Source organism: Pteropus vampyrus, unplaced genomic scaffold (genome assembly GCF_000151845.1).
Source record: "Pteropus vampyrus isolate Shadow unplaced genomic scaffold, Pvam_2.0 Scaffold202, whole genome shotgun sequence".
Classification (NCBI taxonomy): Eukaryota; Metazoa; Chordata; class Mammalia; order Chiroptera; family Pteropodidae; genus Pteropus; species Pteropus vampyrus.
Window position 1 is genome coordinate 358,625 of NW_011888983.1, and position 14,654 is coordinate 373,278.

At 32.8% G+C, this 14,654-nt stretch overlaps 1 protein-coding gene across 3 annotated transcripts in view; it reads left to right on the forward strand.

Annotated features, from left to right (window-relative positions):
* The window catches only part of TET1 (tet methylcytosine dioxygenase 1), a 105,258-nt gene that overhangs the window by 59,580 nt on the left and 31,024 nt on the right, over positions 1–14,654 (forward strand). For all 3 annotated transcript variants that reach the window (XM_011372145.2, XM_023537831.1, XM_023537832.1), the window contains 3 exons: positions 2,198–4,529; positions 8,053–8,143; positions 8,689–8,782. In XM_011372145.2, coding sequence (XP_011370447.1) covers positions 2,198–4,529; positions 8,053–8,143; positions 8,689–8,782 — 2,517 coding nt within the window. The remainder of the gene's footprint in view (positions 1–2,197; positions 4,530–8,052; positions 8,144–8,688; positions 8,783–14,654) is intronic.

Below are 14,654 nucleotides of genomic sequence, written 5' to 3' on the forward strand. Positions count from 1 at the left end.
AACACATACATAAAAGATTTACATTGTAATTATCTTTACCAAATGTAGTGTGTTTATATTTTTCTTTACTATTCCATTAAAAAACACTTGTCACAAAGCACTAAATTGGTATTAGGACTCATGGATTTTGATCAGCAATTTGTAAAACATTATATTATGGTGTGTTTGCTTTTAAAATTAATATTGGAATCTTGAGTGGGACCAAAGTGGAAGGAAAAAAATGAAATTATTATTACATGTAGTCAGAGAAGTCTATGGCTTCTTTTCATTTACGGCTTCTTACTGTTTACTCTTGCTTTGAAAGATTTTTCCTACTTAATTTTTACATCTTTTTTACATTTAAATGATTAATATATGGAATTTTTTTGCATGTTGAGATAAGGATCAAACTTCCCTCTTGCGTCGTTATTAAGAAATCGATACTTTCTCCACTGCTTAGAAATGCTAGCATTTTATTAATAAATTATTTAATATTCTTGCGTTTAGTCTGTTAATTTGTTTACCCTGCATATTAGAAAATTATTGCTTTTTAATAATAAAAATATTTTTTACTATTGCTATGTGTTTTTAAAAATTGGCCATTTGAGGTTTCTTTTGAAAAAGTTGTTATTGAGATGTAATATATGTACAGAAAATGTGATAATTGTATATTTTGATGAATATTGGCAAACTGAACATACTCCAGTCAAGAAATTAGATGTAGTTTATTTCTAAGATTATTAATATTATACAAGATAATGCTTACATATTTTATATTCTGAATGTAACTATTGCCCATCTGAATTCTGATTCATTTTTTAAGTCACTGCTCCTGTTTTTTCTTTGAAGTCAGTTAATATCATCTTCATTCAACAAGAAGCCTCCTAATTTTTTATATCTATATTTTCTTTTCTTGGGGCACTGACTAGTACATCCAGTGCCATATTTAAATATTAGTGCTATGGAGGTTATCTTTTTATTTGCTCCTGACTTCAGTGGAAATGCCCTTACTGTCTCAATTCCTGTGGTATAATTTTGGATGAGCTGTTTCAAGGTTTTAAAAAAATAAGAGTAAGAGAGGGGAGTAGGAAGTGATTGCTTAATGGGTACCAGATTTCTCTTATGGTGATGAACATATTCTGGAATAAGACAGAAGCAATTTTTGCACAATGGTATGAATATACTAAAAACCACTGAATGGTAGTTTTAAATGATAACATAGTGAATTTTCTTTTATGGACATTTCATCTCAAAAAAATTTTTTTCAAGAGGTTGTATCACTATCCACCCACTAGAATGACTGAAGCAAAAAGACCAAAAATAATAATTGTTAATAAGAATGTAGAACAATTGGAGCTCTCATAATTCCCACTGGGAGTGTATATAGATAACCACTTTTGAAAATTTTTTGCTGTCTCCTAAAACTGAAGCTATATACACATATATGCACACTCTATGACCCAGCACTTTCACACCACCCAGTATATGTATGTGTTTACCAAAAGATAACAGTAATATGCAAGAGCACTGTACTTGTGATAGCCCAAAACTAAAAAAGACCTAATGTCCCTCTACAGTGGAATAGATAAATACATTGTAGTACATTCAATGAATTACTATACAGAAACAAGAATTAATGGATTACAAGTATACTTTGCAATATGAATGAATCTCACAAATACAATTTTGAGTATAAGGAAGTCATATAAAGTTTGAAAATAAGCAAACGAAATCTGTGGTAAATTTTAAAGCAATGGTTATCCTTTGGCGATGGAGTGATGACTAGATGGAAGTTTCTTGGTTGTAATCTGGGCAGATTGGTGTTCGTTATGTGAAAATTCAACAAGCTATATACTTTTGATTTGTCCATTTTTTGTGTGTGTATGTTCTACTTCAGTACAGTTTGCATTAAAATTGTAGATACTGCCCATTGAACAGTACCAATTTAAAAATATTTTTAAAATTTATTTAAAAAACAAATGTGTATACCAAAATAATAACTAACAGGCATGAAATTATATTAGTTTCTACTTCTCTGTTTTCCTTTCTCCATATACACCTTTTACTGGTATTTTATGACTTCTGAACATGCTAAAAGCAAAAATAATATTTTTTTCTGGGGCTTCACATCTAGTTGTTATTAAATTCTAAAGTTCCCATGCCTCTTATTCAGATATTTAAGTGGATAATATGAGTATTTGCTATGTTTATTTTACAGGCAGATTTTGACAACAAACCAGTAAATGGCCCCAAGTCAGAATCCATGGAATACAGTAGATGTGGTCATGGGGAAGAACAGAGATTGAAATTGAACCTACATCCCCTTGAAAATGTAACTAAAAATGAAGAAAGTATGACAGGTATTGAAGTGGAGAAGTGGACACAAAACAAGAAATCACATTTAACTGATCATGTCAAAGGAGAGGTTAATGCAGTTGTGACGGAAGCTGAACAATTAAAAAATTCTGAAGATGACAGGAAAAAAGTCCTACTTACTGAACTCCTTGAACCTCAAAAATTGTTTCCACAATCTATAAGAAATGGCATTAAAAATGTACACTATTTACCAACTGAAACAAATGTATCTTTTAAAAAATTCGACATTGAAGAATTTGGCAAGGCGTTTGAAAACAATTCCTATAAACTCCTGAAAGACACTGCAAACCATAACAATGCCATGAGCTCCATTGCTACAAGCGCAAGCTGTGATCATCTTAAGGGGAGAAGTAATGTTTTAGTCTTCCAGAAGCCTGGCTTTAACTGCAAGTCTTTTCCAGATCCTGCAAACCTCAACTTAAATAGTCAGACTAGTACACCCAATGAAAGTGATCAACCAAAATCTCTAGAAAATATACCAAGTAAAGAACCAAAAGATGGATCTCCAGTTCAACCAAGTCTTCTATCCTTAATGAAAGATAGGAGATTAACGCTGGAGCAAGTGGTGGCTATTGAAGCTTTGACTCAGCTTTCGGAAGCCCCTTCAGAAAATTCCTCGCCATCAAAGTCAGAGAAAGATGAAGAAACAGAGCAGAGGACAGCTAGTTTGCTTAATAACTGCAAAGCTATCCTCTATTCTGTAAAAAAAGATCTCCAAGAACCAAATTTACAAGGAGAGCCACAAAGCCTTCATCACTGTCTACCTTTGGAAAAGCAAAGTTCATGCAACACGGTGGTGTTCAATGGCCAAAATATCATTTCTAAGTCACACAACAGTTTAGCTACTAACCAAGCATCTACAAAGTCACAGGAGTATTCAAAAGTCGAAAATTCGATATCTGTTTTTACATCGAATTCAAGTTCATCTAAAATTAACACCAATAAAAATGTTGCTCAAGGCAGAATTACTCTTGACAGTTGTTCCAAGAATCTGCATCAGTTGCCACCAACAAGTAATAAATTGGGGTGTTGTAACCAGTCACTGGATAGCAGTAAAAAGTTGGACTCAAAGGATAATCCATCATGTCAAGATACCGTTCATAGTAAAATAGAGGAAGATGTTGCAACACAGTTAACACAACTTGCATCGATAATAAAATTTAATTATATAAAGCCAGATGAAAAAAATGTTGAAAGTACACCAACAAACCTTGTTGCATATAACATGCAGCAAAAGTACAGTCAAGAGAAGAGCACAATACAACAGAAACCACCTTCCAGTGTTCAAAATAATCATGGCTCATCATTAACAAAGCAAAAGAATACAACCCAGAAAAAGACAAAATCTACCCCATCAAGAGATCGGCGGAAAAAGAAGCCTGCAGTCATAAATTGTCAAGAAAATGATCAGAAAAAGCAGGAACAGTTGTCATATGAGTACAGTAAGTTACATGATATCTGGATAGCATCTAAATTTCAGAGATTTGGTCAATTTGGTCCACATGATTTTCCTGTTCTGTTGGGAAAAATTCCTCCTGTAAGCAAATTATGGAAACCACTGAGTCAAACAAGTTCAGCATTAGAACACAAAAAATTATTTCCTCCACTCACTCAGATAAAATTTGAGCGATACTATCCTGAATTAGCACAGGAAAAAATGATGAAGGTTGATCCATTGGATTCTCTCCCTATATCCCAGTTAAAAACAGAATCCAATGGGCAGGCGTTTACAGGAAAAGTTTATAATTCTCAGGTACAGCCAACAGTGAATGTCAATCAGAATGCTCATCTTTTACTCCAACCTTCCTCTCCAACTAACCAGTGTGCTAATGTGATGGCTGATGATGACCAAACACAGTTCCAGCAGGATGTTAAAGATCAACTCATGCATCAGAGACTGCCAACCTTGCCTGGGATCTCTCATGAGACCCCCTTACTGGACCCAGCACAAATTCTCAGGAATGTGAATGTAGTATGTTCAGGTGGAATTGCAGTAGTTTCTACCAAAAGTGAAGAGGATGTCTGTTTATCTAGTGTTGGAGCATCAGAATTTTCCCCAGCAGAGAATACACAGAAAAGTTTTAATGATTATGCCATGAGCTTCTTTACTAATCCTACAAAAAACCTGGTGTCCACAACGAAAGATTCCGAATTGCCAACCTGCAACTGTCTTGGTAAGTGTGATTTTAGTGTGTTTCTTCTTAATTTTACATACATTAATTGCCTCAAGTCATGACTGAATCAAGTTTTGGTTTATATTTTATATGTGGCCTTTTTGCCCCATTCATATTCTAGCTAAGATGGACTAAATAATTCTATACCCATTTTTCTGTGGGACCTTTATTGATTCTGCTTAGATAAATGGGAAATTCAACTCATAATTTGGAAACTTTCTCAAGAGGAAAATTTGCTGATTACTCTCAAGGCTAAAATGTCTCTCAAGTTGTGTATTGTGCACATCATAAGAATAAATTCCCTTAATACTTTGTTACAGTTTATTTTTCCTCTGTTCAAAAGAATTTTAACCTGTGAGCTTTTTGCTTAAAAAAATATATTTTTTATTGTGAGAAAAAACTTGCATACAGAGAATATAAAAAAAATGTGTACAACTTAACAAATAACCATACATAGTATCTGTGTGATTGCTACCCCAGTCGAGAACTTGAACTGATTTATTTTCAGTGCCTAGTGCTTTTATGTTCTGTAATATAAAGGGTGTGCCTGTAAATGAGAAAACTCCATAAATTTGGCCAGTTGAAGAATTTGCAAACATTTTGGAGTTTTAAAACATTAAATTGTTGAATAAATATTGATTTTCTATTTCAAAAAAAAAAAACAAAAACCCAAAAAATAGGTTTGTGCAAATAGCTGAGTCATGGACCAATTTCTAACTAATGTATTTGTATATTTTGTGCCTTAGGAGTCACTGAAAGAGAATATTCAGAAACTAACAATTAGAAGTTTTATCAGTGTTTTAAAAGCCCTGAGAAAATCTTGCTGGAGTAAAGATTCTCAGGCAGGCCTTATGAGAAATTTGCTCAATATTTGAAACATATGGAAGCTTAATTGAATCCTGTTACTGATTAGACACTGTCTATGGTAAAATTTCATGTAAGTGCTCAAATATAAGAAGAAACTTGTTTACTCGAATACGGTTGTAAAATAGGGAGATTAAATAGATTGTGTCATTAAAGTTTGTTAGGCTGGTAAAACCCCATTATTTCAGCTTTTATACAACTTATAATAAGACAGAATTTGTAAAATAACCTGTTTTGAACTCGCATAAGTTTAATTCTTCAAAGTTTTACTTAAAATATGGCCCCAAATCACAAAGACTCAAGATTCGCTTTGAATAAAAGCAGTCTTTTTACTAGAAGGAGGTGGTACATACCAGAATGGGTAGTAAAGAATTGTTTGGAAGGGTAAAGTATATCATTCTGATATATATAGATATAGATATAGATATAGATATATCTATATCTATATCTATATCTATATCTATATCTGATATATATATATATTTTTTTTTACCACAATAGAAATAATAGTGAAATATAGCGATGACTTTTAGTTCTTTATTATTCAGATTACATTTGACATTCTGAAATGAATCCTTCCATTTCTCTACTCATCATTCAACACACAGTTTTGACAGCCTACCATGTGCCAGGAACCAAGGACAGGCTCTTTTGAAAAGGAACTCACAATCTGGAAAGGACGACAATTCTGTCTGAGTGGGGTTGAATTGGGAGAATAAGAGGTCTTGGACCAAGGATAGAAGAGTGTAAAAATGATAATGGCTCCTATTCCAGATCTTTATTGCAAGGCTGATACTGTGCCATGTCCTTGACTTGTTATATTCATAACAATTTTACAAAGGAAAGGCTTATTATTTCTATTTTACAAATGAGGAAATGGAGTCACAAAGAAGTTCACAGCTAGTAAATGACTAAGCTGGAATTCAGAAATAGGCAGTCCCAATTCGAGAGCCTGTGTTTATAAACTTCATTCTTTGTCCTTTCGAAAATCTGAAGTAAGAAAGAGATAGTATTTTTCTAAGTATCATTACAAATGGGAAAAATATACCTGAACTAATCTAATTGTATCAATAGGATGATAATCTAGTTTCAGGACCACTTCCTTTTAACTACTAACTAGCCACAATGTAGGAGCTGAGACAGTCAGGCATTTAAAATTTATTGAGTATCTACAGTGGATCTGGAACTGTTTTTATACACTGCCACTTACAGGTTTTCCTCTAATCATTACACGTGAGGTTATTGTTATTGTGCAGAAATGGAAATTTAAAGAAGAGAAACAAAAAACAGACTCACTCAGAAATCATCCCAAGTAGGACCATCCTCTCTAAGGGTAAAGGATTTCCATGGAGGTATTATGTTCTAGCAAAGTAGGAGTAATTAACATTTCTATCAGAGTTCCTCATATTTACTACTATTGGGCATTTTAGATGTAATAATTCTTTATTGTAGAAGAGCTGTCTTAGGCATTATAGGCTGTTTAGTGGCATCCCTGGCCTCTACCCACTAGATACCAGTAATACACACAGATGCACGCACGCGCGCGCACACACACACACACACACACACACACACACACACACACACACACCTGCCCAGTTGTCAAAACCAATAACATCGCCAAATGTTCAGAGAGAAAAATCACCCCTGGTTAAGAACCACTGTTCTAGATCACCAATAATAAGTTAAAATCTATTCAATATATCTTGCTTTAGAAGCCTCAGAAGTAATCCTAAATCGTATTTGATATCTAATCAAAATGGTTCAATAATGACTTTTTGGTGTATTTCTCACCATGGCGAGAAATACATTCTGCAGTGATTCTAGTTAGCATGATTCTAAGAGTCTGAGTTAAAAATAATGTTTTCTAAGACATTAATTCACACTCAAAAAATTCACATGAAACAAATATGATACAAATGTCTTCTTAAGTCTCATTCTCTAAAGATAAAAACTCTGTTACAGTTTTTCTACATGAATTAACATTATTACTGATTTTAATTTTGATTCATATTTTACAAAATTTAGTTCTTTTAAAACATTATTTGTGCAGTTTGCTTTTTTACCTAAATAAATTCTTAGATTTTTGTTTTAATAGCTTTATTATATTCCACTATATAAAGATCCTTAATTTATTTATCCTATCACTTATGGATATATGTTAAGGGTGAGGGTTTTTTTTTTAATATTATAAATAATTGTAATTAGGAACATTCTGTGTACATTTGCATTATAAGTACATAATTGTGCAGATGTATAGTAGAACAAATTCTTAGTGCAATTGCTAGGCTCAGTTTTAATAAGATTCTGAGGCCATGCTTTTAATATGTATTGCTCTTACATAATTTTTAATTTTGCACCTCAATTATTATAGATATTTTTAAAGCAGGAGATAGAAAAATAAATATGACCCACATCTTAAAGTATGTTTTTCATCCTCTGATTTTTAGAGGAAGAATACATTAGTTAAGAGCAGAAAGAAAGAAACAAGTTAAAATCCAGGGCCTATTGCCCTATACTTTAATTATTAAAGCTTACAAAAGCCTTTCAAGATTCATTGTTCTGAATTGAAAAAAAAAAAATTTAATAAAAATAACTCCTCCTTGCCCCTATGCAATTCTGTAAAACTTTGGGTCTAATAATCTTATTCCTTCCACAGATCGAGTTATACAAAAAGACAAAGGCCCATATTATACACACCTTGGGGCAGGACCAAGTGTTGCTGCTGTCAGGGAAATCATGGAGAATAGGTGAGGAAATATACTTCCCTGTTAAAATCATTCATTATTGTGGACCATACTCAATGCAGAGAAATTATCTCTGGGAACAAACATGAGGTGAATGGAAAACCTTCAGGAGTATGAATTGGATGTTTCTTAGGGCCCAGGAAAAGAATAGTTTCCTGGTTCCCTGCTGAGTCACTCATCACATGAGCTATTGGGCACTCAACAAGACACTCCAAAAGCAAGACTGTCTTTGTTAAATTCAGAAATATTTGTTTTTACATTATTGTATAATAATGGTAGAAATAGTTCAAATTACCTCCATAAACACTGCAGTCACATTCTTTTAGTCTGTATTGGAGCCAGGCCCTTTTTTAAAAGACTGATCTTTAAGGATAATTAAACAACTGGATAACAAATAAAATATCTGCCACACAAAAGTGAATTTTTAATGAGAGTAAATTGTGAGGAGTGTTTAATTTTTGTGCTTCTGCAAATCTATATTTTATGCACATTAAGATGTTAAAAGTGTATATTGCAATTATTTTCCTTTCTCTGTGTTTTGTACTCAGGTACGGGCAGAAAGGAAACGCAGTAAGGATAGAAATAGTAGTGTATACGGGGAAAGAAGGAAAAAGCTCTCATGGGTGTCCAATCGCTAAGTGGGTAAGTATTTTGTATTTATACATTTCTCAAAATGGGATTTGTTCCACATATAAAATAAATCTTTTCCCCATGAAAATGTGGACTAGAAAAGTACCCACTTCCATTATTTCCAAGGAAATAATAAGGATGCTATCTGTCTTAGCCTGGGCTTTTTGTGTTAAATGAATGAAAGGGTATAGCTCTTCCTAGTCGTTACCCCATGATGTTCTTCATCTCCCAAGGTCACCACTTTTGTCAGTTTCTTGTGTACTTTTATAGACCATTCAAAGCATTCGTAATTAGACAACATAAATAAATGGTACTAACCTATACATACTGATTTATACCTTATTTTTATCAGTTACTGTATTTTGAAATTATTTCTAATTCAGTATCCATAGGGCCACCTTAATGAGGATAATGTATTATCGAAAATGAAACCAGATTTCTTACAACATATTCCCCAAATTGTTTCTATGACTACTTTAAGTTCTGAGAAAATACAGAGCTATAAGAACTGGATTCAGCTTCGTTAGTAAGTTCTCAACTGAAAAACAGGTTCATAGCCAGACGTATATTTTCAGTAGGATATTCACATCCAAGAGGATATTAACCAGTTTATTTGAGATTCTTGGCCATAGAATCATTTGAAATTCCTGTGCTATCATTTGTTAATAATTGTGATAAATATAATAATGATAAAATAATTACTACCTTTTATTATGTGTCAGGCACTATGTTAAGATCATGACATGTATTTCCTCATAAATCCTCATAGAGGTGCTCTCTTCTGATTCTGGGAAAGGTAAAAGCTATTATTTCTATACCCCTTCCAGAGTAAAGCATTAAATGCAAAATGGAGATAGAGTTAACCCTAAGACAGTTGCTACACTCTTATTACTGTAGTAGACTGTCTTTTTCATTTTTCAGCCTTCGAAAGGTGAATAGCAGTGACAAGCACAAGAGCTGGACACTGAATACAAATGTTTTAGAATACTTTGTTTCTTCAGTCTATTCGAAGCAGTCTTGTCAAAATACGGATAAGATCAAAGAACTAGGATGTACCTTATTTAGTCAATTATCTTAGATTTGGTAAAATATACAGATCTTAAGTTAGCACATATCAAGAAATTATTCATATGTCTATAACACAACCCAAATAATGATATAAATCATTCTAGCACCCCAGAAGGCTCCCTTGTGGCCCCTCCCAGTCAATGACTCCACATAAAAATAACCACTATTTTGACCTTTATCACTATAAAGGTCTTTTTTATTAACTCCATATAACTAAGATCATATAGTATGTACTCTCATGTGTCTACTCTTTTCACTCAACATTTATAGAACATGGGTTTAATGGCTGGAGCTCCATCAGCCATCTGGAACCAGGAATTGACCTGATAGTGGAAGGTTTGTACTAGGATGGTGGGAAGAATCATAGGAGTCTGAGTCCCTGATGATACCTGCAGAGCTGCCACACCAACCTCAGGCCTTCTTAAACTCGAATTTCTTTAACATGAGAGGGAATTTTTTTTTTTACTTGTTTAAAACCAGTTATTTTGGGATTTTATAATTAAATTCTAACCAATATACTTGACTGAAATTTTTTACAATGTGAGGGGATTTTGGAAGAAAAAAAAACAATTTAAGAATGAGATAAGTGAAGGAACTTGTGCTTATTGAATACTTTCTTATTGCCAGACACTGGGCTAGATAATGGGGTTACATACATGAATGAAGTTCTACCAGTCATTTCATTTTGTAGATGAGAAGAAATTGGCCCAGAGTCACATCTGCCATCACAAACACATTTTGAGACTAGACTTACTGACTAAATTTCACTTTTATCCTCTAGTAACACAAATGTTTGCTAGAGTCACTTTGCCTCTCAAGAATAAATAACATTTCCCAAAGTGCTCCCCTAGAAGTCTAAAACATTTCCTAAAATTTCTATCATGTGAATGGTCAGGATGAGACTGGGATTGGTGGTGGTGAACTATTATTTCCTCACTTCATGGATAGACTTCTTGTCCTGATTTTCACACTGTTTCAACTCAGCTACAAATGTTAAGTACTTTTCCAAATTTCCACAAAACACTCATATAAGTCAGTATCCATCCGTAAGAGTTTTGGTAAAGCGATATCTAAACAGCTAGAGTGATCTTCATTTTTATTTTATTCATTTTTCTGAAAAGGTAATAAAGTTGATTAAAAATATTTTGAAGTTGGAGATAATATGCAGACTGCCCATTTTTCTTTTGGATTATTAGTCTTCTGTTGATTTTGTAAGAACTCCTTTAGGAATCTGACCATTTGTGATCAGAGTTGCAAATATATTTCCTCAATTTATCATTATTTTTAACATTCATATTTTTAAAATGACATTAAAAATTAACTTAAAAGATGAAAATGTTTTTCATCTTTTCTTCTATGGCTTTAGTGTATTATATCTTAATTAGAAAAATCTTTACCACATCTAGCTTATAAAAAGTTCTCCCATTTTCTTTTTATAGTATTTTGATGCCTTCATTTTTTCTACATTTAACTATTTTATCCATTTTGTGTGTAGAATGTTAGTAACAATTTATTTTTCTAGATGACTATACTCAATTATCTTGTCTGTCTTTTCTGTACTGATTTGTATTTGTTTATATTAGATTTCTATTCATTACATCACTGTTATGTCTCTCCTGTACCACTATTAAATCATTCTACTTATTTAGGTTTTATAATATGTTTTAATATCTGATGGAGCTAATTCTTTCTTTTAATTTTTCTCAGATTTCCTGACTATTCTTGCCTTGTTTTTTTTTTCCATTTCAGCTTATAATCACCTTATCTAATTATAAGAATAAAGTCCTATTGGTATTTTTTTGGAATCACATTACACAGATAATTTGAAGAATTTACATCTTTTTGATGTATAGTCTTCCTATCCTACATATCATGCCTTTCCATTTGCTAATGCCTTCTTTTATTCTTTGAGTGTGTTTTAAAGGTTTGTTCCCATAGAGTTTACATATTTCTTATTTTTCCAGTTTTTTTCTCTTATGTATCTGAGATATACAATCATGTAAACTATTCTTGTTTCCAGATTTTATACTTCTTATTTCTTTCATTGGATCCAGTTCGTCTAACCAGACTAACTCCAATTTCACATTGCTTTAAATATGGCCTCCTTATCTTATTCCTCCTTATTGGGAATCTTTCAAAGTCTTTTCATTATGAATGAATCATCAGGGAAGGCCTCTCTGGGGAGGGAACATTTAAGCTGACATCTGAGTGACAAAAAAGGAGCTGAGCATGCAAAGAATACCCTCAAGAGTGCAAGGAAGAGCATTCCTAAGCAAAGAAAACAGCAAGTGCAAAGGTCAAGCAAGAGAGTACATTCTTTAATAAGCTAAAAGGAGTCCAGTGAAGTTGAGGAGGTAGAGAATGGAACCTGGTGAGGGTAAAAGGTAGGTAGAAACCAGAGCATTAATGGTTTTTTAGGCCATAGTGAGGAGTTTGGGTTTTAGTCCAGGAACAAGCCTTTGATGTAGAATTAAGGATGTAGTATCTATCTGATTTGTGTTTTATAAAAAGCATTCTAAGGAATTAATTGATAAAATCCATATTAGTCATCTTTTGCTACTTTATAGTTTACTTCAAAATTTAGTAGCTTTGAGCAACAAACATTCGTGGGTCAGTAATCTGAGCATAGCTTAGCAGGGTGCTTCTGGGAGAAGGTCTCTCATGAGGTTGCAGTCACCTGAAAACTTGGCTGGGGAGTTTGAGGTGGAGCTGGAGGATCTACTTCCTAGGTCATTTGCAGGAGCCTTTAGTTCCTTGAAGGCTGTTTGCTAGAGGCCTCATTTCCTTATAAGATTTTTTAAAGTACTTTTTCATGTCATGGCAGCTTGGTTTCCCCCTGAGCAAGTCAGTCAAAAGATCATATGAAGGAAGCCACAATGTCTTTTGTGACATTAGCTTTGGAAGTTGCTACACAAGTGAGCCCTATTCAGTATAGGAGAGTATTATGCAAGGGAATAAATACCAGGTGGTGGTGATCATTGGGAACATCTTGGAGACTACTTACCATGTATTTCTTCTTCACTAAAAATATCAACATGTTATGAACACTACATAGGCTTAGTAAAATATAGGTATCTTAGTCCTAGCCAATATATCTAATATCTAATACATCTAATCTATCTGCCATAGCCCTAATTTTCTCTAAAGAAGAAATCCTTTAGTTTGTGAATCTTCATTCACAAAATAATGCTGTTAAGCATTAACATTGTTCATTATAGAATATACCAACAAAAAAGTCCATGAAATGGACTTCTTACCTATAATTATAAAATGAACATTCATGAAACAACTACCCAGGTCAAAAATAGAGCATCACTAGATTCCCAGAATCCCCAAGAACCTCCCATGCTGACTTCTGTGGTAAAAATTTTTTTGCTTTTCTCCATTTATGTATTTCTCAACAATATAATTTTACTTTGCTTTGTTCTTTTGTCTCTTGCTCCCACGTAGTATCTTGCACATTTGCTGAAATAAATGGCAGAGATTGGTTCCCAATATTTGGTACCGATAGTTGACTTAGGTACGGTAATCTGTATCTGAATTCTTTATTTATTTGCCTATTAAGTAGCAAAGGCTAAAAATATCTTAAGATGGTAGCTGGGTTGAGTGGTGGGACCTTAGATGATTCTTTCTTCCTTCCTTTCAAACCTCTCTAATATAATAATAATTCACTGATAGAATTTTGATATACTTCTATAATCTTTAAGTCTGCAGCTTAAAGATTTTTGGCAATAACTTTCTGTTGAAGTCCTCTTATTAGTTCAACTCTTCTTCAAGGATTCTTAGGTACAAAGAAGAGTATTTAGCATTTTCCATGAAGCAGCTGTAGCAAAATTGCTTTCTTATTTTCTCTTTTACAATATTTATCAGAATAAATGGAATATTGTGGTACATAGTGATATATATCTGGCACTTTTCATAAATACAGAAGCAATCCAGAGATAAAGAATGAACTATAGCATGGTTGCTATGTAACTTAATGAAAATTTTGATATCTAATGACAATTCAAAAGTATAATCTTGATAACAAAACCAAGAATTGATTCTGTTTATCTGTGAAAAAGAAATAGGTCTCATAAATGATTATGTGTTTTAGAAAAAAATAATGGTAATCAAACTTTACTTTTTGCAAATTTTCCAAGTTATCTTATTTAAAATAATCATATTGTTCATTGTTAGTGCCTAGAGCAATGCCCAGCACATAGTCAACACTTAATAAATTTTTGTTGAATGAATGACTATGAAGATTAAATAAATAAGACTTTTAGAATATTGAATATTTTGAATTAGAATTGGTATCTTGAAATGGTGTTGCTGTGGTATTCATTATTAGCTCTTCTGAGGCATGGATACTTTTTCATATTAGAACTATTAGTCTGCTAAAGTTGTCCACCCTAAACTTGAATTTTTGATAGATGTTAAATAAAAAATAGAAAGAATAAGATCTCTCAATAGTCTACATAGTTTTTAGGACTTTACAAGCAGATTATTTTTAATAACGCTAGGGCAATTAAGTCTTACATGTGGTTGCTTTATGCAGGCAGGAATGAAGTAAAAGAAAGGGTGAGAGGAAATGAAGATCAATTATTTTAAACTAAGGAATCTAATAAACATTCAACTAGTGGATTGCATTGCTCCAGATTTACTTTTCATCTTGCACAATGTACATTTGTGTATGTTAATATCAAACTAACTTAAACATTGTGTGATTTTATGCACATTTATTCATCTCTGTGTGCATACTTGTTTGTTAATAGTGCTTTTTTTTTTTCTATTTTTATTGTGCTAAACTTACTTCCTTTTCTTAAAGGAGTTT